The 26,493-nt window shown below is 44.7% G+C and overlaps 2 protein-coding genes across 2 annotated transcripts in view; one reads left to right on the forward strand and one right to left on the reverse strand.

Annotated features, from left to right (window-relative positions):
• snd1 (staphylococcal nuclease and tudor domain containing 1) overlaps positions 1-26,493 on the forward strand; it is an 82,635-nt gene that overhangs the window by 23,414 nt on the left and 32,728 nt on the right. The window contains exons 15-16 of the mRNA XM_088989256.1: positions 2,184-2,325; positions 5,029-5,138. Of these exons, the coding sequence (XP_088845382.1) occupies positions 2,184-2,325; positions 5,029-5,138 (252 nt within the window). The remainder of the gene's footprint in view (positions 1-2,183; positions 2,326-5,028; positions 5,139-26,493) is intronic.
• On the reverse strand, positions 15,006-20,420 carry lrrc4.1 (leucine rich repeat containing 4.1). The gene has a single exon (XM_088989255.1). The coding sequence runs from the start codon at positions 18,717-18,719 to the stop codon at positions 15,873-15,875; it is 2,847 nt and encodes a 948-aa protein (XP_088845381.1). The 5' UTR covers positions 18,720-20,420; the 3' UTR covers positions 15,006-15,872.

A 26,493-nucleotide genomic window follows, 5' to 3' on the forward strand; every position in this document is an offset into this window, starting at 1 on the left:
CAGGAAGTCAGGAAGTCTCTTATTAGCCGTCGCTTTGCATCGCCGCAGCTGTTGACATTTGCCCGACGCGATGATAGGGTAGCGAGCAATCCAGAACGCAGTGTGCGATAACGATGACAATCAATGCTCGCTCTCGGAAATAAACTGACACAGAACACAGTTATTTTATATTTTTTGGCTCGCCAAACGCCAAACTGTTTAATCCGCGAAGCAATTTACGATGTCTTAAAAAATGAATTTGATTTTTTTCACCCATTCTTGGTCGCATCGCTGAAAAAAATAAAATCCCCCCCGACAACCAGTGCAAAAACCTCTCTGATTAAAATACAAACTTAGCCGAGTGGCCATTATGCCCCGACGCATCCCAACCATGGCGACGCTTTCGTATTTTAACGACGCACTTGAATATTCCGGGCCGCCGAAGACTCTAACGGTGAACTTTAGAAACATTAGCGCTTCCTTGTCTCCCTCACTTGAGCGCGCTTTTGTACATTGCAATCGCAGCCACTCGAGAGACATTTGGGCCAAATGAATTACAGACTCTTGTCTTTTTTGGGAACTTCAGCCATATTTTATTTATTTATTTAGCTATCCATTTATTTATATCCATATATCTCACTGGCTATCTATCTGAGTAACTACCTAGCTAACTACCTCGCTAGCTAGCTACCTATCCGGCTAGGTAGCTACCTATCTGGATATTTAGCTTTCTAGCTAGCTATCTATCTATCTAGGTATCTATCTAGCTAGCTAACTATATATCTATGAATTAGACTTATCTTTTTTTCGGAACTTCAGCCATATTTTATTCATATATCTATCTAGCTATCTATCTAACTAGCTAGCTAGCTATCTGGCTTGGAAGCTACCTATCTAAGTATCTATCTAGCTATCAAGGTATCTATCTAGCTAGCTAACCTTATATCTATGAATTAGCCGCTTGTCTTTTTTGGGAACTTCAGCCATATTTTATTTATTTATCTAGCTATATGGCTGGCTAACTGTCTACCCGGCTATCTAGCTATATAGCTAGCTGTATATCTAGCTATCTATATAGCTAGCGAGCTATCTGGTTTGCTATCTAGCTAGCTAGCTATTGTGGTATTTATCGCTTACACTACATTACAAGTCCAACTGCCATGCAGATCCGTTTCCAAGGACCCGCACGTTCATCTTCGCCCATACATCCATCTCAAAAACACATCGTGGGTGGCATCCACAAATAAAACCAGCGTGTAAGACTCAGCCGAGCGAATAAATCTCTCGACTCACCTCGCACCTCCTAAAGGTTACGTAATGATCTACCTTATCATGCTCTCGAGTTGGACCGCGTTCCCCGCCCACACGCCGCCGCGCATGTGTCGGCGTGAACAAGAGCGCGCTCGCAACGCTCTGCTCCCACTCCAGCGGGCTGATTTGGATCGAAGTGGGTGCAGTTCAAGTAGAATGGCGGCGGGTGTGGTGGGCGGAGAGGAATTGTACGGCCCCCGAGCTCACGCCTGTTTTCTCTGCAGGATAGCGCTAGCTTGCGGTCGCTGTGTGATGATGTCATAATATGGCATCCACAGTGGACAACGAAGAGCGTTTTATGACTTGTTTGAACTCCCTTTGGCCACTTTACAAAATAAAAAAAAAACGAAGACCACCGGGCTGTGATTCAACATTCTGTTTTGCCCACATGCTTTTTGCCTGCAGTATGCACATATTATTATTATTTTTTTAGCATTTGTGATTCGTAGCCCCTCCCGCCTGCCTTGCATGATTAGACATGACCCCCCCGCCCCCGCCTTTCTAAAAAAATAAATAAAATGAGTCACTGTTGCAGACTGAGATAGAGGCAGAATTGGGAATTACATTGGATTGCATGAGCTTCCAGACGTGTCACCCAGAAGTCGACTTCATTAGGCCTGACCAAGATTTAAAGATGTCTGGGGGAGCTCAAAAAAAAAGCAAGCAAACCCCTACCTGTCGTTGCCAGTTTTATCTATCTTGTCTATTGCGCTTGCTTTTGATAAAAAGTGGTGAGAAACACATACTTCCGCCAACAAACTCTGTTGTTTTTTTGCTTTGTTTGCGCCTCAAATGACTGTAAAAAAAAAAAAAAAAAATCCAATATTGGCTTCACCTTCCCTCACCTCCGTAAAACCCATCTTTCATCTCGATCACCATCTTGTTTCCTGCAGGAGACGCAGAAAGCTAAGCAGTTCCTGCCCTTCCTGCAGCGGGCCGGGCGCTCTGAGGCGGTGGTCGAGTACGTCTTCAGCGGATCCCGCCTCAAGCTGTACATGCCCAAAGAGACTTGCCTCATCACCTTCCTTCTCGCCGGTGCGTACACAATAAACATTTGTATTAGCCGTAAGATTCAACTTTAGCATTGGCAGGTCGCTATAGTAGCTAGCTAGCGTTGACGCTCGATGATTCTTGCAATCAAATTTCCATTTGAAGAAACAAATCAAATTTCCGGACCAAACATCCTCCATTTTGCCCTTAATTGCCCGTGACAGTGTCGCGGATGTATTAATTACTTTTGTCATTTTGCCACTGATTGTCTTTGCTGATGGTTTTTTAATTACATTTTTTTTACGCACCAATCCATGCCGATAAGGAATCGGCACGGCCGGGATCGTTTTGACATCTTTTCCTAATCAGACCGTTTAGTACACGCTCGCATTTTGCATCGGATGAAAGTGGATTGACGACACGCATATATTCACATTAGCGCAAATTAGCTTCCGAGCGCTACAAACGAACCTTTTTCTGCTGTTGTGTTTATTTTTAGCTTCGATTCCCATTAGCGACTTGACACTTTTGTGCGCAGCCATTCAACTTCATTTATTTTTAAGGCGAAATGTCAACTTGCCGCCCACTCCTTGAAATTTCCTCCACGTGTTCGCAACGGACTTTTGGCAAAACACGACCGCATTAATCATTTTGTACTATAATCAGCCAAATGTTTTTTTTCTCGCTTTTTTTAAAAACAATGCTGTGTGCACAGATCTCACACTGATTAATGTTGACTTGCGTTTTAAGATGTTAAGTTCTTTATACTCATTTAACCCCCCCTAGCCACCGCCCCCCTCAAAGCGTCCCATTGCGTAACGTGTAGCTTCTGTTTCAAGTCCGGAGTGACTGGATTTGAAATCAACCTTGCTTTTTTGTCTCCGGTGTTGAAAGGCTCCATGAAGTTCTAGTAGGGGAGGGAGTATTCGCACAGGAAGGAACAATTCCGAGAGTCGTTGAAATGAAATTGCCAAAGCTCTAAAGTAGAGAGGACAAGCCGGACAGATAAAAGCAATACTTGCTGCGGTAAAAAAGGGGGGGGTAGCACAGCTGACATGTTGAAGTACGTCAATTGTGAAGGCCGCTTGAAACTTCCACATGGTGTTTTTTTTTTTTTTTTTTTTTTTTGGGGGGGGGTCTGTTTGTTTGAGGTGGGGAAACCTCGGCAGGTGAAGGGCGCTTTGAAAGGGACGGCAAGCGGCAATCTGTCAAAAAGGATGAGACAAGCCATCAGCCAGGTTTTACCGCGTGACGCCAGCCGCCCTAGCATGCTGCTTGGAGCCATTTGTCCTATCCAATTTATGTATTTATATATTTATATCTATCTAGCTATTGAGCCATTGAGCTATTTAGCTTTAGCTATCTCTAGCTACCTCTAGCTATCTTTTTAGCTATCTTTCGCTATATATCTAGCTATATATCTAGCCATCTCTCTCTATCTATCTAGCTATATATCTAGCCATCTTTCTAGCTATCTTTCTAGCTATCTTTTTAGCTATATTTAGCTATCTTTATCTATCTTTCTAGCCATCTTTCCAGCTATCTTTCTAGCTATCTTTCTCGCAATCTTGCTATCTTTCTAGCTATCTTTGTGGTTCTCTTTTTTGCTATCTTTAGCTATCTTTAACAATCTTTCAAGCTATCTTTGTCTAGCTTTCTTTCTAACTATCTTTCTAACTATCATTCTAGCTATCTTTCTAGCTATATTTCTCGCAATCTTTCTAGCAATCTTTTTAGCTATCTTTCTAGCTATCATTTTAGCTATCTTTGGCTATCTTTATCTATCTTTCTAGCTACCGTTCTAGCTATCATTCAAGCTATATTTCTAGATATATTTCTATCTGCCCTTTTAGCTATCTTTAGCTATCTTCATCTAGCTATCTTTAGAGCTATATTTCTAGCTATCTTTTTCACTATCTTTCTATCTATCTTACTGGCTATCTTTTTAGCTATCTTTACCTATCTTTATCTAGCTATCTTTCTAGCTATCTTTGTAGCTATCTTTCTCCCTATCTTTCTAGCTATCTTTATCTAGCTAGCTTTCTAGCTATATTTCTAGCTATCTTTCTTGCTATCTTTCTAGCTATCTTTATCTAGCTAGCTTTCTAGCTATATTTCTAGCTATCTTTCTCGCTATCTTTCTAGCTATCTTTATCTAGCTACCTTTGTCTCGCTATCTATCTATACACTGTACCTATCTATATTGCTAGCTAGCTTTCTATTGTGTATTCATTTACTTGCGTATTTATTTTTATAAAATGCATTTTGGCGCCCATATTTGTGATGTGTTTGTCGGCCATCTTGGTTGTTGTTGTTGTATGAGCTTCTGCTATTCTATAAACAACCTAACTAAACTAAATTCCGGGCCAGTAAATTTGCCGCACTCTATAAAGTCACCACGTCGCTGATCGTCCTGTGATTTTTGGCCGTCCGCCTTAACCCCACCCTCACCTTAATTACATCACCGAGTGGCGCACGGCGAACCTGGCCGACTTTCGCTTCGCTCCCATAAAAGGAGATTGAATCCGATGAAAGGACAAAAAGAAATATTGATCTGGTCATTGTGCAAAGTTGACAAATACCAAAGCAGCGAGCTAGCGACGAGCTTGTAAATGTCATTGGGAACGAATTTTAGGGAGGGGGTGCCGTATAGCCATGGTGGAACAATGCCATACCTTAACTCACTTTGACATACATTCAAATACATGTTGTAACGCCGCCATTTTTCTTTTGTGGCGTGTGACTCAGGTATCGAGTGTCCACGCAGTTCCAGGAACACCCCCGGCGGCGTGCAAGTGGCGGAACCTTTTAGCGACGAGGCCATGCTGTTCACCAAGGAGCTGGTGATGCAAAGAGAGGTAAGTCCTCCCCGCTCGCGACGCCAAAGTGCACTCTGAGACTGAATGGCGGGTTTTAGCGTCAATGATGTGTGACCAATGCCCATTTTATTTTTCTTGCCGCGGCGAGGGCCTCGGTAGGGACGAGGAGGGGGGGGGGGGGCGGCAAGGGGGGCGGGTGCACTCTTGTTTTGTTGTCAAAAATCCAATTTAGCAGAGTGGCGTATTTAAAACGACTCAGGTTTAAACTCACTTTATAATCACGAGCTTATCGATTTGAAAATAGAAAAGCTAACCGCCAGTGCATAAAAACATGGCTGTTTGAAGGAGGGGCCAACAAAACAATATTAAAGTCACTTTAAAGGTCCAACGTACTGTTAAAACAGCCGCCGTTTCTCGCTTTAAATCCGTCGTCCAGTGTGTTCCCAACTCACCTGGTTTCGGATGGGCGCGCTCGGGGCTTTCGGAAACGCCATCCGCCGCGTCACCGCCGCTCATTCACATGCTAATGGTATTTTTTTTTCATCTGTAGCAGCGAATGGCCTCAAAGCCGCGATTGGGGAGCTTGCTATAATCCCGCCAACGCTTACTTACCCGATGCCCATACACACACACACACACACACACACACGTCGCTATCTCCGATTGTTAAAGCGACTTTTTGTGTCGCGTTGCTGACACGCATGTCCTTTAGTATTTGATTGTCATGGAAATGTATTTTTATTTTTGGGAGTTGGGTGCGCAGCTTGGCCAAGTTAGCTTTTTGTTTTTTGTCTTGTGCGATACGCAAACGTCGTGACTCAATATTCCCATGTGAATGCTAATGCTAATGCTAATGAAGACATCTGCGACAGCCGCTTACGCCTGAATGCCGCTTGATTGCGAGCGTTTCACACGCGTGACATTTGGCGGCGTTCATCAGATAAGTGAAAATTAGCTTTTTTGTTGATTTGATGCCGATTTGATGCGTGTTTGAATCTCGAACCAACCCCCCCCCCCCCCTTTCTTTTTGCCTTTTCTTCCATCTTCTGTTTAATTTCTCTCACCTTCCCAGGCGAACATTGTTCGCCTTTGTTGATTTTCTTGGAAACTCCCAAGTTGCGACTTCAATACCCCCCCCCCCCCCCCCCTCCCGGAATGATTTTTCTCCGGGATGAGTCAGCTCGGGATGGGACACAATCACTCATGTCCCATTGGTACAAAGCGGCCTGAAAATGATTCCCGATGCGGCGTGTTGCATTTTTAATGAGTTAGTCAACCCCCCCAAACCCCTATTATTGTCATTCTGTGAATTTGGCAATGTAAGATTTCTTAATGGTGCACCCTCGTGGGATTTTCCCAACCTTCATTGACCTCTCCGAGTTCATTCAGAGTCTCCGTGCCAATCGGTTCAACCGACCGCACGCGGGCAATGCAATGCTAATCAATTCACTTTGACCCACCCCCAGCCCCATTTCCTTACATACATTCTTTTACCTTACTTATTGTACCTCACAATATCCCGGCGCAGCTTCCCCGTGGGCCGAGCATTGATTTTCCAATTCCGCCCAGAATGATTCTGGCGGCGGGCCGATGATACGACGGCCGCCACTCGGCATCGCTTTCATCGTAACGACCTTTCCTGCAGGTACTTGTGTTTTTCACTCCATTTCCTACCCCCCCCCCCCCCCCCCCCCCCTGTGTCATACGCTGCCCATCAGCATGCGTAATGCGCATCCGAGGGAGATGTTGCATAATGCATGGCGCGGTTTCCTGCCAGATGAAACGAGACTAGCGAGCGGTGTTGATAACTGGGGGGCAGAGAGCAAAACCCCCCTGGGTGCTCTGTAGTTAAACGAACCACCAGCGCAGGCTCGTATCGCCGATTCCGGCCGCTTTACAGCCACCAAAACGAGGGCGCCCCTCGCATATTCATAAACCGCAGCTTGGACAGTGTGTAAAGCTGGACTTGTCCGTCGAAAGCCCTCTCTTTCTCTGTGCGAGATTAATTACGGCATTTGTGGTTAATCTTTGTTGAGTTACGTTGCGCACAGCCGCGTTGTTGTTGCTACTTTATGAGCCATTCGTCATTTCACCCACTGTTGAGTCGCCGCTCATCCCAAACAAATGAAAAATGCTCCTCCAATGGGAGATTTATTCCATGTATCTCTAAGATAACAACCCCCCCCCAAAAAAAAAAAAAATAATAAAGCCACAACAGAGGAAGTATTAAAGCACTTTTATGAACATAAATAGCTTTTATGGCTGAATGGGGGTTGGCCATCTGATTCCCGCTGGAGATTGTTTTATCGTCATTTTTTGGGTTTTTTATAATCGCGCGTGGGAGGGGGTGCGGCACTAACCCTTGAAAATGGTGAATTATAGCCCGGGGAGGGGGGTGCGAATAGGGCGACCCACATAACCGCTTTCATGACATTACGGCGGCCTGAGAGATGGATGGGCCTGAATAGAGACGGCGAGATGAGAGCGAAGGGAGAAACCTGCTTACCGCTTTATTGCCCCCTCCCCTTTTGACTCGTCGACGGGGATGACCTTGCGCATCAAGTGTGCGCTTGCATATCTGAGTGACGGAATGGCAACGTGGCCAAACCACTCTTGATAAACATCCATTCCGCAAAGAGTTCAAAGGCACGGTCGCGCGGCGCCTGGGGACCTGCCGGATCCTCTCGCCTCTTATGCCGCCGCCGCCCCCGCCCCCCCTCCAACTGAAGGGCACTGCGGTACTCTTCGCCGTCAATTAGGCCAACGGAATGCTGATGCCGCTCGCGCTGAGCCGCATTTCGTTCGCCAGGTCACTCTTTTTTTGGGGCCTTCTGTGCCATTTGTAGGTAAAATTGCGCTTATTGAATCAGGCGCGCGAGGGATAATAAATGTTTTTTTCTCTACGCTCGATGAATAAAAAGGCGTTCGGGATTGCTTACATGATTACTGGAACCGTCGGTGTAACGCGCTTGCTGATCGGGGTGCATGTGTTGCTCGCAAATAGGAAGAATGAAGTTTTAAGCTAGTTAGTATCCTGCTATGTTTGTAGTTTAAATGGTGAAAGGTGAGTTTTTTTGCCGGGGCACTTTTTTGTGTCGCTTTCTTAAACATAAAGTGCCAAACATCGCTTTTTAGCAGTCGAAAAAATAGTTCAAACAGTCCGACCCATTTTCTCACTCAGTCAGAATCAAGTTTAGCTAGTTAGCATCCTAGCTATGTTTGTAGTCTAAATGAACAGTTCAACACAATTTGATCTAAGATGGCGTTCGCTAAACTCCATTCTACTTTTTATTCATTGTTTAACACACGTGTTCTTATATTTGACTAGAAATGCGAAAAAAAGCTGACTGAAACATCTTTTGGCTTTTATTTATATTAAATAGCCAGCCTTTTATTGACTTATTTTATATTACTTATCAGTATCCAGCCACTGTTGAGGACTCAATGCCCCCTCTCTACTGACCCACCACCCCTATTCTATCTTCTATTTCTCACCCTTTTTATACATACATGTATTTATGTATTTTTTCTCCGCGCACCCGCCCGCTTGACAGATAAGAATAAATAAAAGAACGAAGTCGAGGAAAGATTTTAAAGGCGCTAATCCTTGACTAGCTTAGCCCGCATGGGCACTCTTCCTCAATCCTGTGCCCATCTCAGCATCTCATTTTCTTTACGGCTATCTCGGCGCCCGGTGTCAGCGATCAGCAACTCGCCGTCCTCTCTCGCCCGTCGCTTTGCCAACCTTTCTTTTTCTGTGTCCCACCCCCCACTGAAGGGGACTTGGGGACATAAAGGAAGCACTAGCTTGGCGAAATCTTTTCAGGATAAAAAAAAAAAAACAAACATCAGGGGATTGGGCTTTGGGCTTTGAATTCAGATCATGATAATAGCAGCAGTGGGCGCTAAAGGAAAAAGGGCTTTTTTTCACCCCCCCCCCACCCCTCTCGGTTGGCTCAGCGTGCATAGGAGGTCCAGTGAAATGCTAGCGGGGGCGCCGTGAAAGCCTTCTGCCCGCCAGCTCAAATCTCTTCAAAGTCTGAAAGTTTGCTTCGGCCGATTATTGCTATCAACAATAGTTGTTCTAATTGGCGTGCTAGCAAATGACCGGTTAAACCGCTAATATTTGATAGCTTTAGCTTAGCGCCGTACCTTCATTCATCCGCCACCTGGCACCTCGCCGCCAAAAGTGACACTCAAAAAAGTGCGCGCAGCACAAGTTATTATCTCCCGGGAACAATGCTAATGGACGAGTGTGAGCAAACAGTTAGTGCCTGCGCTGCCAAGCGAGTGGGAGGCCGGGCGCTTGCCAAGTCTACTTTCCAACGCCCCCCACCCCCAACCCCACTTTCAACCGTACACCCAACCGTTGATTCCGCGTCGACGTCTTTATAAAATCATCTGCTCCGTGCCGGCTCGGCCCGACCGAGCGTTTGTCCCTTCAGGAAAATTGGCTCGCTCAAAGAATGTGGGCTTTTATACTCAGGGAAAAAAAAGGGCCGCGGCTCATTTCAGACAGAACATGGCCTCCGGGGGGGCGCCGCGTTAAAGGGGTCATTTCGGGATTTGCTGTATTTTTATTTTTTTTGGGCTGGGAGTCATGCAATGGTAAAGTGCCCCTTAAATATGTCATTCGTTGAAGGTGCCCCTTATAATGCGGTGCACCTTGTGTATGGAAAAGGTTTTAAAATAATAATGATAGTGATAATGATAATAATGATGATAATAATAATTATAATAAAATAGTAAATAACAATAATAATAATAATACATAATAGTAAATAATAAGAAATAATAATACTAAATAATAAGAAATAATAGTAAATAATTGTAAATAATAGTAAAGAATTGTAAAGAATAATAAATAATAAATAATCCTACATTTTATTTCAAGCGCCTTTCAAAGCTCTTAAGAACACTTGAGAAACATGTCATTTCTTGAAGGTGCGCCGTATATTCCAGAAAATATGGTCATTTATTTTTTTGTTTCCCTAAAACAAAATCCACCAATTTGCCCGCATCTATCCGGATTACTTCCTTTGTCTTCAAAAGTAATTTAATTGATTCCCTCCCTCCCTCGCTTTGCTTTTAGTCTCCCACCTCCAAGTCGGCTTTAAGACATCTCACAAATCTTGTTTTTATTTCTTTTTTTTTTGTTTGTTTCCACCCATTGAAGTCGAAGTTCCTTTGAGGTTTGTACAAATGTAGCTTGTTTCGCGCTGACATCCCAAATTTCGAGGTCGCCACATCCCAGCGATCAATCCACATCCCGAAAACCTCAAATTCAAGGCAACCATCAATACCCAAACTGGTATTCTGATGCCTCTTCATGGTAAATAACATTGATTTGACAACTGGGGCTCGGATGCGCTCTTATTTACATATGCCAGCGTTTGCCGCAGCGCCTGAATAATTTTCCGCCCCGACATGAAAATTTGCGAGTGATCCGCGCAGCCCCGTCGCCGGCTTTCATCTTGACATTGCTTTCATCGCTTCGCCGTGCTGCGCATTGCTCAGCATCGCCGACATCAACTTTTTTTTTTTTTTTTAGTCCACATGACAATCTGCAAAATGTGAATTTTATTTTTTGCCCCTTAGTTGCTTGACCTTGTTCGCATAGAAAATCAGAAATAACATGTTTTTCCGCTATTTATGTATGTATGTATGTATGTATGTATGTATGTATGTATGTATGTATGTATGTATGTATGTATGTATGTATGTATGTAGGTAGGTAGGTAGGTAGGTAGGTATTTATTTATTTATTTATTTATTTATTTATTTATTTATTTATGTATTTATTTATTATTTATTTATTTATGTATTTATTTATTTCGTTGCATTTAGTCCTTGTTGCCATTTTCTTCAATTCTTGCGTCAATGCGGTGGAAGCCATTTTATCACCTCAATTCCATCCCCTGCTAAACCCCCCCCCACCACCACCACCACCAATTCCTCGGCCAGAAAAAATGAACACCCCCCTTCCCTCCAGTGAGACAAAAGATACGTTTACATTGATCGCTGCCACCCGTGTTCAAATATTTGTCGCCCAAACACATACACGCCAATTTGTTTGCTCGTCTATGCTGTTTTGTTTGCGGCGACGTTATGCTAACCGTTCCTAAGGCAACGTCACGGGGTTAGATTTTCAATACATCTAATTCTGAATATGCAAATAATACAGACACTCCCCAACTTATGAACATGCAAGTTACGAACAACGGTACATACGGACATTTTTGTAGTAGCATATGTAGTATTCTCTCCAGTTGTACATGTACATATCTGTAGAGCGTATAATATAGACCAATACAGGTTACTTATACAAGCCTTAAAAATAATTATATAATAATAATACATTTCATTTATAAACACCTTTCAAAACCCTCAAGGTCACTTTACAGTAACAGGATAAGCTTTTCTGTGGGTGAGTAGCGGCAGCCACACGCGCCAGCGTTCACTCAACCCGGATGTAACTCAAATAGATATAAAGCTAGCTAGCTAAAATACAGTAATAATAATAAAACATTTCATTCACAAGCGACTTTCAAAGCTCTCAAGGTCACTTTACAGTCACAGGATACAGTCACCTTAAATATACTTACATAAGCCTTAAACATACATTCCATACATAATATAGCACTGAAGCAACTTACAAACAAATTCACCTTACGACCAACCGTTCGGAATGTCTGTCGTTCGTAAGTTGGAGAGCGTCTGTATACCAAACTGTTTGTTCGGTTTGGATCAACGGGGGGTGTTATTTAGCATTTTAAAGTCGTTTATTTTAATATTTCGACAGGTCTCTACTAACAAACAGATATTTGTGTGACACAAGTTAACTTAGCTAGCATTAGCATCGCTTATGTTCTGCTCGCTTGGACTTCCAAGCGAAAGATTGGCCAAAGCGCAGCGGCATCCATTTTGACAGCGTCCGTAACCGTAAGATGTCGCGAATATACCTGGTCACGTGAATGATTTGCGAAAGCTGTTCAGGGCCCTTTTTGCTTTGACACGAAGCGCCAAAGCGCACTCTGTAGCTGGCCCTGACTCATGTTGTTGACTCACCAGGCAACACGCTCGCAGGCCTGTTCGGAATAGCCTGCTGTAACTCGCAGAGACCGGCCGGTCGGCGCGTATGATTTTGAAGATGGTCGTTCTCAGCGCTTGCTAGCTTGCGCATAGTTTGTTTTTTGCCTCTTCGGATACGCGCGGCGACGCAGAATGAGGCGGCTAGCTAGTTTCATGAATGACTCTTAGTGTTAATCATGTTTTTAGGCATAGTTTTCTCCAAATGTTGTCAGCGCCCAACCACTACCAAGCTTTGATCGTAGTTTCTCATCCTGATTAGCTCCTTTCGCTAATATGACCCGTTAAAGAGACAACCGTCCGCTAAAAAATAAAGCACGCAATGTACATGCCCGCGTGTTGCCAATTATTATCCCCCACGGTCACGTTTGTGCTGACCTTTTGAACCTCCGATTCTCTCTCTGCGGCCACCCCCCTCCCTTGTTTCGTTTCTCCCAGCGCCCCCCATCCCTCTCTTGTCCGTCACTGGTATCAGCAGTTCAACATCCACCGCTTGGCCTCCTTCATCCGCATCGCCGTCCTCCTGCGGCGGCCACATGGCCCTGGCGTTCATATCCCCCGTTCCATCTGTAGCTGGCACTCTTGCATTACATTTGTGCCGCTCGCTTGCTTTCCCTCCTCAGCGCTGCACCCTTTTTTTTTACTGCACTTGTTTTAATCACCTTTATATTCTTTTGATCCCTTATCGCTAAGATTCCATTTACGTAAGTTCCTCTTTCGTGATTGCTAATAAACAGAGCAGGCGAGGAAGGAAGAAAAAAAACGTGAGGGAGAGACGAAGCAGAGCGTTTCCCAAGGAGACGTGCCCTTCAGTAACGGCCCGAGCCCATTGGCTGACGGATGACCCCGCGGCCGCGTTGACTGATGAGCGTGACAAGAGGCCTTTTATAGCACACCCATGAAAAAAGCGTCACGCTATCATGAGCCCGAGTGCCGCCCGATGCCGTTTTGTACTTTGATTAGCGTTTATGGACAACATTACCGCTTTTTGAAGCTAACATATGGACATAACTTAAGCAAATGATTTACTTTCCGCTTGTGTCAGCATTGTGACGGATTTGAAAATGTTTTGTGTGTGTGTGTGTGTGTGTTAGAAAAATCTCCCCTCAGTGAAACGCTGACAGGCTTTATCTGGTGGCGTTTGCAGAATTGCGCTCAAATATTTAAAACGCAGGGCTGACTCATCAACACAAAGCCAGAAAACGGCAAGCAAAGCCTTCGTCAATGTCACTGTAAGTGATTTTTTTTGTCGAGGCGAGCGGATGCTGCACTGCGGTGGGCTTACAACCCCCCCTTCTCTAAGCCCCCCACAGTCCAATGACAATTATTAGTGGGAAGTAGAGCTCACATCTGACAAGGTACTAATTAAGCCGCAGCCCTTTGGTATTCAAGCAGGACCACCCCCCCAAACACCCACCAACCCCCCCTCGGTGTTATTATTGCACGGTCCTCAACCGACGCCGCAAGCCTTCCTTTGCCGGAACATCAAGTTCCTTCCTGTCCTCCCCCTCCAATCGAACACAAGATGAAGACAAAACTCCCCGAGTTCAAATGGCATGAAACACACACACACACACATACATGGCTCTCGAACCCCCCTTGTCCCCCCTCTCGGGACGTCATTAAACGGCCTAAGCTAACCGCTACACTTTTCATGTTCTGATAAGACAGGCGAGGGACTGCAAGTACACCTCCGGGGCCCCCCAGCCGCCTCTCAATTCCTCATCAGTTATGTAAACCTGTCATTGACATACACTACATACACACATTGCTTTATTTCCTCTACTTTATTATTATTATTTTATTTTTTATTTTTATTTATTATTATTATTATTTTATTTTTTATTTTTATTATTATTATTAATTTATTATTACTTATATTATTATTAGTATTATTATTATATTTTAAGTTTATTATTATTATTTGTTTTTGTGGCCGTTGATCAATCCCGTCACCGCCGTTCCGTGAGCCAATAAGATTTATTTTATTGTATTTTATTTTTTGTTGTTATTTATTATTATTATTATTATTATTATTTATTTATTATTTATTTATTATTACTTATATTATTATTATTATTATTATTGTTTATTTATTTTTGTTATTATTATTATTTTATTTGTTTTTGTAGCCGTTGATCAATCCCATCGCCGCCGTTCAGCGAGCCAATAAGATAAACGTTATTGCTCTCTGTCAGGCGCTAATCTGCATAGCGGCATAGACGATAAAGGATAAAGAGAGGCGATTGTGTCACAAATGAAAAATGCCCGGTTAACGTTGAGACCCGAATACATTTGTCACCCTAAAAAGGCCACCCCACCCCACGCCCTCCCCCCTTCACTGCTGATTGATGAAGGCACAACAGCTGGCAGTGCAATGAAAAGCGAAATGAGGATCTATATTTTGCTGGGCGAGATGAGGCCTTCCCATATCCGTCGCTATTTCAACCCCCACTTTATCACCTTATTACTTTTTTTTTTTTGAGTGTGATTACATCATCTTGCCCGAAAAATGACTTTAATCATCGCCATTTGTTTGTCTTTAATGCTAATCAACGTAGCATTCTAATCATCCATTGACAGGCGTGATTGACGTAGTGCCACGGCTACAAGCGTGTGGCTGCCGCTTCTCACCCGCAGAAAAAATATCCTGTAACTGTAAAGTGTCCTTGAGAGTCTTGAAAGGCGCTTATAAATGACATGTATTATTATTATTATTATTATTATTATTATTATTATTATGAATAATAATAATATTGACGAGGAGGGATAGAAGTACCATATTTCCTGTAATATTTTTAAAATTTAATTTAAAAACCTTTTCCATACATAGGGTGCACCGCATTATATGGGCCACCTTCACTGAATGACATATTTTAAAATGTTTTCCATCCATCAGGTCCACCGCATTATGAGGCGCATAGTCAGCATTTGAAAAAAAAAAATTCTTTTAGGTGCGGCTTATAGTGCAGAAAATACGGTAAACATCCATTGGACCCCCCAGCACTGTAATTCTTAGTCATTTGACACACACGGGGTTAAAAGTAGCGCCGCCGCCACAGTTTCTTGCTGCGGTTGATCTTGCCAGTCGTAGACACCAAGAGAACAGGAAACTACAGCATGTTACTTTGTTGATTTTGTTACCCAAAAAAAGAATATTTTTATTGCATTTAACACTTGGCACGGTACAAATTCTTGGTGCTTTTACAAGATAAACCTGTAAAGATCAACGCTGACCTTTTTTTGTATAAATATGTCCTCTCATCACTGCATTTTCTTGTAGCCCGGTGTAAAAATCACACAGAATACGTCCCCGCACCGTACCCCGTTGTTGCTGTTGTTTTTTTTCTTCTTCTAAACAATACTACCCTCATTTGTCAAAGTCAAGACGACTTCTAAAACAACATTTTTCGTTTTAAATAGAAGTTACAAGTTCGAAAATAGTTTCATTTTCTTTTTTTAATATATGTTTCTCTGTCACCAGCTCATGGTAGTTTGGACGTGTCCATATATATTTATTTATAAGCATGTACAACAACAACTTGCCAGTCTTTGCGTCTGCTCTGTACAAAATCATTGTTTCTGTCCTCTTTTTCTCATTGTGCATTCTATTGCGTGATTTTAAGTGTGGGTGGGTGAGGGGGTTAGGGGATAGCAATAGCTGGGGCCTAAAGGTTGGGTTCACTAAATCTGAGTCTCCTGTACTTTCTCCTTTGTGTGAGTTTTAATGACAAAGGGCTCGGCCATTGCCGTGATGGCGCTGGGTAAGGTTCGAGGCAAAGAATTCCCCACGTTGTTCTCTGTCCATTTTGCCCCGTGACCGCTCGGTTTGTAGGTGTTGTATTTGGGCTTCAAGGTACTGAAGTTCACTTTGTGGGGGCTGTAGTCCACTTTGTGCGGACTGTAGTCCAGTCTGGGTCTCTGGACTTGGGGACTGAATTGCGAATGAAAGGCGGCGTAGTCAGTTTTGTGCGGGCTGAAATCTGTCTTGAATGCGTTGTAAGGGTCCTTGGGGTTGTAGTTGCTGTCGGGTTTGCTTTTCTGGACGCTGTAGTCCATTTTGGGTTTCGGTTGAGTGCTGTAGCCAGGTTTGAATGGACTGTAATCCGGTTTCTGTCTCGGTTGAGTCCCAAAATCGTGCTTGAAGGGGCTGTATTCGACCTTCTGTTTATGCTGAGTGTTGTAGTCAGACCTTAGAGGGCTGTAATCGTGTTTGGATTTCGGTTGGGTACTGTAATCTCTCTTGAAGGGGCTGAATTCGGTCTTTTGCCTCGGATGAGTGCCGCAGCCTGATTTGAAAGGGCTGTACTCTGACCTGGCTTTCGGGTGCGTTCCAAAGTCTGCTTTGAACGGGCTGCTTTCTGCTTTGGATTTGTGGGCGGCGTAATCCTGCCTGAAGGGGCTGTAGTCGAGCTTTGGTCTATGGAGGCTAAAATCTGGTGTGGATTTGCGGGCGCTGTAGTCTTGGAGGGACTTATGACCGTGGAAGTCCACGTTGGGCTTGTAGGTCGTATATTCAGCTTTTGGTTTGTGAAGGGTGAAATCAGGCTGAAGTATGTATTCGGCCTTGGGTTTGTTGTAGCCGTAGTTGGCCTTGTGAGTGAGATATTCCAGTTTGTGGAGGCTATTGTGGTCTCTGATTTCGGGTAGCGTCAGTGCCGTCTCTTGTGCTGCAGAAGCTGGCGGGGGAAGGTCCTCCTCGTCGACCTGGATGATCTCCACGGTGCGAGCAGCCGCGACGGTACTCCTCTGCTGGTGGCGCTTTCTCAGTTTGTAAAAGGCGATGAGCATCACAGCGGCCATCAGCGTGACTGCCACAAAGCAGCCAATTATAATCTTGGTGGTCTTCATGACCTCATCCAGACTCGGGCCGGACTTGCCAGGCTTGCCGGTTGCCCCTTTGACCCGGGGACCCGTCGATGGATTCGCCCCACCAGCTGGGCCGTTGGTGTTTTCAAGCAACACGGTCGGCGTGGAGATGAACACCGGCTGAAAGACGGACGGTGAGGCGGTTGTGGCGGTGGTTCCGAGGCCCGGTCCTCCTCCTGCTACGCCAGCCGCCGTGGTTGCAGCAGATGTAGTCGTACTCTTCTTAGGTTTGGGCATCTCTGTGGTTGGGCCCAAGACCTCCACCGTCACTGTGGTGAAGTAGCTCAAGTTGGATGTGTTGAGCTCGGCCGCGCTCACGTTGAGGTAGGCTGAAGCATTGGACTTTCCGGCTGCATTGAATACCATGCAGGTGTACGTTCCGGTGTCGACAGCCAGGACGTTTGAAAAATTCAAGGTGCCGTCGTTGAGTACCGAGATCCTCAGATGACTGGAGGCGTGAGTCAGGACGGTACCGTTTGGTAGGAGCCATCGTACCGAAGACATCTGGGCCGTGCGACAGCGAAGTTCGGCGACTCTACCGGCCGAGATGTTAAAATCCCTCGGGGCGTCCGCGATGAACGGGGCGGAACACTGCGTTGCAGCCCCCTCGCCCCGATCCACCTCTACAAGCTGCCTCCCCCTCATGGTGGCGGGCGAGTTGCAGCGTCCGCAGCAAGTTGAGTTTGTGGGGATGTATTCCCTTAACCAACGTGCTAACCATACGGCGTCACAGCCACAGTTCCAAGGATTGTGGTGAAGATGGAGCTCCACCAGGTACCTGAGCGGGGAGAACAGATCGTGGGGCACAGCGCTCAGGTTATTATGGGCGAGATTAAGCTCCACCAGTGACGGTAAATCATCAAAGGCATTGCGCTCGATGGAGTTTATCTGTGAGTTCATGACCCAGAGCTTTTTCAGAAAGTTCAGGCCTTTGAAGGAGCTCGGCTTTATCACTGGGAAGTGATTCTCCGAGATCTCTAGCTCCTCCAGGCCCTTCAGGGGACTCAAGTTTGGCATCTCCCCTTGTATGTTGCACATGCCCAAGTTGAGGTACTTGAGATTTTGGAGGCCCTCGAAAGCTCCTTCCGAGATGTACTCCAGTTTCCGCAACTCGCCCAGGTCCAGTCGCATCAAGGAGGGCACCCGGTTGAAGGCGTAGGAAGGAATACTCTCAATGGGGTTGTTCCTCAGCCATAGTTCTCTTAGTTTAGACAGGTACTCAAAGGCCCCGCTGGGAACCACCGTCAGCCGGTTATCGAACAGCTCCAGGGTGTTGAGGCTGGTCAGTCCGTTAAAGGCGCCCACCTCAATCTGCCGTATGGCGTTTCGCCCCAGCTGGAGCACCTCGAGGTGGTGCAGGTGCCGAAATGAGTCGGCCTGCACCGCCTCGATGGCGTTTTCCATCAGATTGAGGTGTCGCGTGTTGGCCGGTATGCCCGGGGGCACTCGAGTGAGCCCCCTGCGGGTACACACCACTTTTCCCTGCTGATTACTGCAAGAGCACTGCGGGGGGCAACCCTGGGGTCCTTGCGAGGCCGCCGCCCCAAAGGCCAGGGAGGCACTGCTCCATACTCGTGCCATCAGAAACACGACGCAGAGTAGGGCGGCTTTCCTGGCACAATGCGCAGCGACCCTCCCCAGGAGACTCATGATGTGGCACATTCATAATTCAGCATCATCTGGGGGGCTGGTGGTGGTGCGTGTGGTTTTTTTTCAAGGGTGCGGGGGTCGTCAGGAAGATGAAATGCTTAGTACGGTATAGGGACCAGAGTCAAAACTGAAAAGGGGATTGGAGATCGAAAGGCGACATAGCAATAACGTCAGGGGAACTTTAGTCTATGTTGAGTTTAACACGTATTCCCACGAGGTGCGCTCAGGACGGAGGGGAAAGGGGGGATAGGGGTAGCCTGTACCGACTGAATCTGTACGTGAAGGACATGGTGGTCAACAAAGCAACCAAAAGCCAAAAGTAAAAGGGGGTGGTTGAAACGCTCGTCACCTACCTCAAGTTAACATTACAGGTCCTTCAACTGAGATCTATCGCCTCGATCGCTTGAGATCAATGCGTTTTCCCACCAAACAACCTTTTTTTTCTCATCAACCGTTCTGCTAAACCAGGATTAAGCCCTTTTTGTAAATCCATACATCCAATCCGTAAAATTCAAAGGCCCTTTAGGATGAATCTTTTTGTCTCTTGAACAATAACAACTACAAAAAAAGATGGTACGTAGGAATCCAAGTCAGTCTCCTAAATATGCGTTGCTCCACCGCTGGCTTCTTCTGGCGTTCGTCTCCGTTTGCCTGGCGTGTCCTTGGAATCCGACAGTTGATCCCTTGGATAGACGCCGTAACCGGGTTTCCATAGCGCCGGCCGGTAGTCGCGCAACGGACGCCGTTGTTCCAAAAGAGTCAAATTTTTTAAAAAAAACAAAAGATAATTCCACGGTCCGTTTTTTTTTTTTGTGTTTGCGGCGCTCCAGCAGTGAGATTGACAATGCGGGGGTTAAAAAAAAAAAGAAAGAACTCTCCCCCCCCTTCTGTGCACACTCCTCCTCTTTATATTCCCATGCCCCACTTTTCAGTGGTCAATCATTTAGTCGTTCGGTCAGTCTGACGCCTCTTCTATCTTTCCATCCTGAACATGACGTCGCGTCCACTTGTTTTTTTTGCCCCCCCTTCCCTCCTTCTTCTTCCTTGTCGCTCTTTTTTTCCTCACAGTGCGGTTTCTGACTTTTTCTCGCCGTCCTTCATCCCTCCCTTCCTCATCCCTCTCTGGTCAAGTCGCCGCACTCTGCAACCGTGCGGCAAATTGCGGGCGCATGATCCTCGCCGAACGCACAGAAGCGGCAGCTGCAGCCTGCCTCCCGCGCACTTCCCAATAATCCGTCAATTTCTTTGGGTGGGTGGGGGGGGGGCAAAGGAGTGATGCTGTAGATCCGGCAGTGGGGGGCGGTAGGGGTGCTGCGCACTTTCTTCCTTCTGTTCTTTTATCCTTTCGTTTCCAGTCGTCTTTCTTCTTGTTCTTCTGAAACCCCCCCACAAACACACACACACACACACACAGCCTCCTTCTCTCCGACGCGGCGTCCGACAAAGGGTCTGGGGGGACCGTAAGGCGAGCCCAGGGTGCGAGCACGGCTTACAGGCGTGACGTTAATAGTAGCGTCGATTTGGAAAAGGATCCGTTGTAGCGGCTAAAGGGGGAGAATGAGCCAGCTTGGATCTTGCGCTCTCTCTCGCACTCTCTCTCTTTTGCTCTCTCGCACTCTCTCTCTCGCACTCTCTCTCCGTCTCTCTGCAGTGTCCTGAGGTAGTTGGGTGAGTTCAAAGCACTCAGACCTTTTTTTGAGCGATGCACCTCTCGAAAATCCTGTTGTCCCACTGCACTCTTCATTTATTTGAAATGTGCTCCCGTCGCCTAGCCTAAGGGGCATGTAAAGGGGGACGGGGGGTGTGTGTGCGGCGAGGGAGGTAGGGGTGTCATGTGGCAGCCAGTTGAGAATGCTGTCTCACCTTTCACAATTTTTTTTATTCTTCTCTAGTGTACTAAAGGAGCATGAATGGAGTGATGACGCATTCTGCTCCTGGAGCTTGTGCAGGATGTGGTTAAATACGGTACACAATCCCGCCCCCCCTTTACACCACATAAGCCCCCCACCCGCTCTCTTAGGTTGTGAGATGCAAATCTGATCACGACTTTGAAGTGAAGGGAGTAAAACGGATTGGATTAGCCTTCATTAGTGGAGAAATTTACGTAAATCCACTTCAATTCCGAGCTGCGGCATTTCCGCATCCGCGCTCTGCGCTTACACTACTTTCTTCTGATCGCGGGCTCCTCAAAATAATCGAGATAAAAATAATTTTGGATCAATATTTTTAGAAAGTTTGCAATCCACCCCTCTACCCAAGTATCCATGAGCAAGGCATAAAATCCCAAATCTGTTTTGGGGTGCAACGCCGGTGTTTGTTGACAGATATCATTGCGTTATTTGACTTCTCGCTGCATTGAATATTTATGTCATCCTAAAAGTAGCTATATGGGTGTCTAGCTAGTGAGCTAACTGTCTAGCTGGCTATCTATTAGCTATGTATTAGCTAGCTAGCCAGTGTTCTATCTCTTTGAGTTACTTCCGGGTTGAGTGGACACTGGCGCATGTGGATGTCGCTGCTGCTCACCCTCAGAAAAACCGATCCTCTGACTGTAAATTCTGTAAAGTCATCTTGTCTGTCAGAGCCTCCAAAACGACCAAAGCTTCAACCCGCAACTCGGAGCAGAGCCTCGTCGTCCCATTAAAACAAAAAAAGGTCACTCTCGGGAAAGCAGCCATCGGGAAAACGAGCCGCCTTTTATCTCCTGCCCCCCTCGCGGCAGTGGCGAAAACCTAAAACAAATGCATCCCACTGTCCCTTCAACTCCATGTCGCCGATGATTTGTACGCGGCCCACGTCCATTAAACCGGGAGGCTTTGTGCGTAATTGATGGTAGCTGAACCTTGCTGTGACAGCGCCCGCTAGGTAGGCGAGCGAGCTAGCTAGCATATAAGCGTGTGAAAGCGCTAGAAAGGAATGAGGAGGGAGAGGCAAGCACAGCAGGCGGAAAAGGTCACGTCGCCTGCAGCGCCGGGCGCAATTCCCAACGGCGCGATGAGCGCGCGGCCGAACTTTACCGCTATACACCCACATACTTTCTCCTTTACTTCGCCACAATTGAATACCGAGTGAGCTATGACGAAAGTTGCTTGAGGATACTGAAAAAGGAGTTTCCTGCTTTACGATCAACTCCTTTCCTCTAAATTTAGGGATTCCCTTGTAGAGGAGAGGATTAAACCGTCCTTTTCATCAGTGGATCTGGGACGTCATGGTGAAATGTGCATGTCTGCTACAAGCTAAATGTTTAAAGCAAACACGAAGCTGTAGCATTCATTGACAAAAAGAGATCTCATGTCCCACGTAAATGTGCTTCAACGGTTCCACATTCCAACAGCACCAACGTTCTGCTGAACAAAGCTGCCCATTACAGGCGCAAAAAAAGCACAATGGCCCCAGAGTTGTCCTGTGATAACAGACACTGACATTCCTTCCAAATCAAAAACTGCTGGCATTGTCATGCTGCCGAAAAGGCGCAACTGCTCAGCACAGTCTCCTCTTTGATGAATGTCGTGGCCATAATGTAGTCAATGTTCACCTGGTTCACCAGCAGGATGCAATCCGGGCCGAAATTTTGCCTCCTCCGCCTAGTTATTAGCTTTTTGGATCTGCGATCGGGGGGCTTTTTGGTACAATATGCACAGCGTGGACCTCAGCCAGGAAGCGGAGGTCGCGCAGCGGTGCCCCATATGCTCACCGTAAAACGCACGCTCGCCTTGACGAGACGAGTGTTGTCACGCCGTACCTCCGGGACCAGGCGACTGGTGATGAACCGACGAGCTGTCAGATATGCAGGGACCTTCACACCATCATGCCAAACCCCGATGCCCTTCGCCCACCTTCGGGCGATCTGGAGCCTCCCTCGAACCGGAGGCGACCACACGTGGTGATGGCGCGACCTACTTTTGGCTCGGTTTTGTCGATCGGAGTGCGCAAACTGTGCCCAACGCTACCCAACAGCCTGGGGGGTGTGCTGGCAGATCTGGGCTTTGGCCACTCACATGTAGGTCAACGACCTCGTGTCCATTTTTTTCATATGTGGCGTCGTACCGGCGACAGACCCGATGAGGGGGTTGGTGATGTCATTGAAGAAGTCACGAGTGGGGGAGGGGGGCGTTGTGGTTCACCGCTATGTTATTGTTGCCGTGGGATCTCGTGTCAATAGGCCCCTCCCCTTTCGGCTTGGGGACCATTTTGGAATTTTTGCACTGACTCGAGTGGCCTTTTAAGTTGCCTCTTATGTCTTCATGCTTGATTATGTTATGCAATATTATCTTAAGACACTTATTTATTTTTTGATGTCACCGCGCCGACCTTCAACCCTCCCAAAAAACGATTACAGACCATCCCTGTTTTCATCTTCATTTCTAGGAATTAATACCGCGAGAGATTACAGACACACACGCGCACAGTCAGTTGTCACAGTTCAAACAGCTTGGCTGTTTGCGCTATCATTTCATAAGCACCGCGCACGTTTTAATAACCAAGCGGCTTTTCCCGGAGATTAATATCGGGCAATAAGTACACATTAGAAACGTCGGCCTAGCCAGGTTGGATAATATATGTGTGAAACGGACCTTGAACTCCCATCTTGTCATGTTCTGCTACCTATTGTCATGTTCTGCTACCCCCATTTTTTGGGTCTATTTTCAGTTCTAAATTATCACATATTTGCAGTTTATCAAATGAAGGCAGAATCAGATCACGGCTCGTCAAGGCAACCAAAAAAAAAAAAGATGAGTGTTCCCTTTTACCCCCTCCTCCCCTTGATATTCAATGTTTGAGCTTTAGCGAGCTGCCATTGTCTCCAGACTAATGGGCTTCATTATGTCGAGCTGTGTTCCGAGCAGCTGCCAGAACCCGGGATTAGCCTTAGCGTTATGTTAGCTGAAAGCGGAAGAAAAGACGCCGCTTCGGGAGTAGCCCTTAACCCGGTCGGCATTGGTAAGACGACACAAGTGCTCTGTTTTTGAGCCCCCACATGCCCAAATATATATATTTTTTCTTGTTGTTGTCGCATCCGCATTACAATTCCTCGTGTGCATTTATCACGACGTTGCTTTTGCCCCATTTACAGGCCGTAGAAAATGGGTGTCTCTGTTGCAGGGCAATATGCGGATAAAACACATTGGGTCATGGCGACAGTTTTTCAAGCTCGTGTCCTAATTCTTGTCAAAGCGATCTATTTTTCTATTTGACTCACAGGAGTGTGTCTAATCTGACTAAAGGGTGGACCCATAATCATCTGCGCCTTTCCTACGAGGACAGAACATGCAGTAACGACTTAAATGCTTGATTCTAGCCCCCGTTGAGGGGCAAGCGCTTGTCTCGTCAACCGATTGGCAACAACAAAAAAACGGTGAATGATTGAATAGTCCTTGCGAATGCACTTCACATACCTTTAAAAAACAACTTTACAAGCCTTTAACTCACAGGCCAACCCGCTTGAGTGTGTTTTGTTGTGCAATCAAGTGCGGGTATCCCCTCCGGATGTCGGTCAGTGGCAGGGGTCCCGACGTTCAGGAAATGGGGGGGAAAGAAAAAGCAAGCGAGGCAGCATTTTCTAAATTAAAGTCAATAATACGGCCGGCGCCCTCCGTCCCACGCCGTCGCTAAGGAGAGCGCCGCCGTCTTAATGTCAATTGACTTCTTCCCGTTCTGCGGGGGCAGCGTTTGTGCGGGTGAATACACACAGATTGAGTGCGGGGAGGTTGGGAGGGGGGTGTTTTTGCACGTGAAACACAACCGGGGTTACGATTGATGTTATTTCCCACTGTAATATTAAGAAGAAAAATAATAGTAAATAGAAAAAAAAATATACATCAAATAGAATTAAATAGATTAAATTAAATAGAAACATACTAAATGGAAAAAAAATAAAATGGAAGAATAATAATTAACACAAAATTAATAATTAACAGAAAAATAATAAAAAAAATATTCAAATAATATTAAATATAAAATAATACTAAATAGAAAATAATATTTAGTGGTTGCACACACCCAAAATATAATAACAATAAGAAGAAAAATTATAATAAATATTGAAATAGTATTACATAGAAAATAATACTAAATAGAAAACAATATATATTGTTACACACACAAAATAATAAGACAAATAATAATCAATAGAAAGACGAAAATAGAACAATAATAATAGATATTAAAATAATATTACATAGAAAATAATACTAAATAGAAAATAATGTATATTGGTTACACACACAAAATAATAAGAAACATAATAATCAATAGAAAGACAAAAATAAAAAAATATATACATATTAAAATAATATTACAGAGAAAATAATACTAAATAAAAAATAATGTATATATAAAATAATAATTAACAGAAAATGAATAATAAACAGAAAAATAACAATAAATATTGAAATAATATTTTTTTAAAAATAATACTAAACAGCAAATACTTTATAGTGGTTACACACATCCAAAATATAATAATTATAATAAGAAAGATAATAATAAATATAATAATATGACAAAATAATACTAAATAGAAAATAATTTATATTGGTTACACACACAAAATAATAAGACAAATGATGAATAGAAAGAATAAAATAGAAAAACAATAATAAATATTAAAATAATATTACATAGAACATAATACCAAATAACATCTAATATATATAACAATAAATATTGAACTAATTTAAAATAATATTAAGTAATAATAAATAGAAAATAATACTAAATAGAAAATTATATATAAAGGTTAAACACCCCCAAAAATAAAAACAATAATAAGAAAAATAATAAATATTAAAATAGTATTACTGTATATACAAAATAATACAACATAGAAAATAATATATCTATACATATATTTTATTTTACACTTGTAGCACTTTCAATAAGATTTTCAAACAATTTCGGAGTATATTTGGGCTGCTGCACCCGCATTATTATTAATTATTTTTAATTGACATGAGGGAAAAGTCAGCATTCAGCCATCTTTGAAATCTATACCAATTTTGACAACACATTAAAAGGAGCCATCGAGCGTAAAAATATTTTACCTGGAGCTACCCCCCCCCCCCCTCCCTCAATCCCCCGGCCCTCGATATTTATACCCACTTTTCTCCGAGTTAATGGACTCGAGCAACAACGCTCGCCGCCGTGGTATTTAGCGGTTATTTGAGCTAGCCAGCAATCCCACTTGTCACGTCTGCTAGCTTGAGAGCTTTTTGCAACTTTTAATATCTAAAAGGTAAACAGCGCCCACACATGATGGATGACCTGCCTGTCGAGTTATGTCGACATTATTGCTTTTTTTAGGGGGTTGGGGGGGGTTGCGATTGGGGAAAAAAGAAATAATTTTCCTTCCGAATGAGTGAAAAATGCGCAGATGTGCGTTTTCATGTCTTATTTTTTTGTCTCCTGATAACTTGGCAGTCGCCATTTTTGTCCATATTGTTCTCTACCCGGCGTCCATTTTGATTTTTTTTTATTTTGATAATTTTGACTGGAGGAAGTCATAGTTGAGGATCAAGACTTTGGCCCCTGGCCACTTTGTGGGGAGGTAATTGAATCCTCCTGCCCGTTTTCAAGGGCGTTTTCTCCATCCTGTTGTTCTGCGCAACAGCCTTATCTCATTGGAGGACGGCGCGAGAAGCGCCTCTGCCAAATGACTCGAGTGTAATCAGTGATACCCTCAGATACAGATCATTTAATTATGTCTACTTTTTTTTGTTTGGGGGGGGGGTGCAAGTGCTCTGCAATCTTCAATGCTTTGTTTATCTGGCTATTATCCTCCCCCTGT

Source organism: Hippocampus bargibanti, linkage group LG22, assembly GCF_051943395.1.
Source record: "Hippocampus bargibanti isolate YZ-2025 linkage group LG22, ASM5194339v1, whole genome shotgun sequence".
Taxonomy (NCBI): Eukaryota; Metazoa; Chordata; class Actinopteri; order Syngnathiformes; family Syngnathidae; genus Hippocampus; species Hippocampus bargibanti.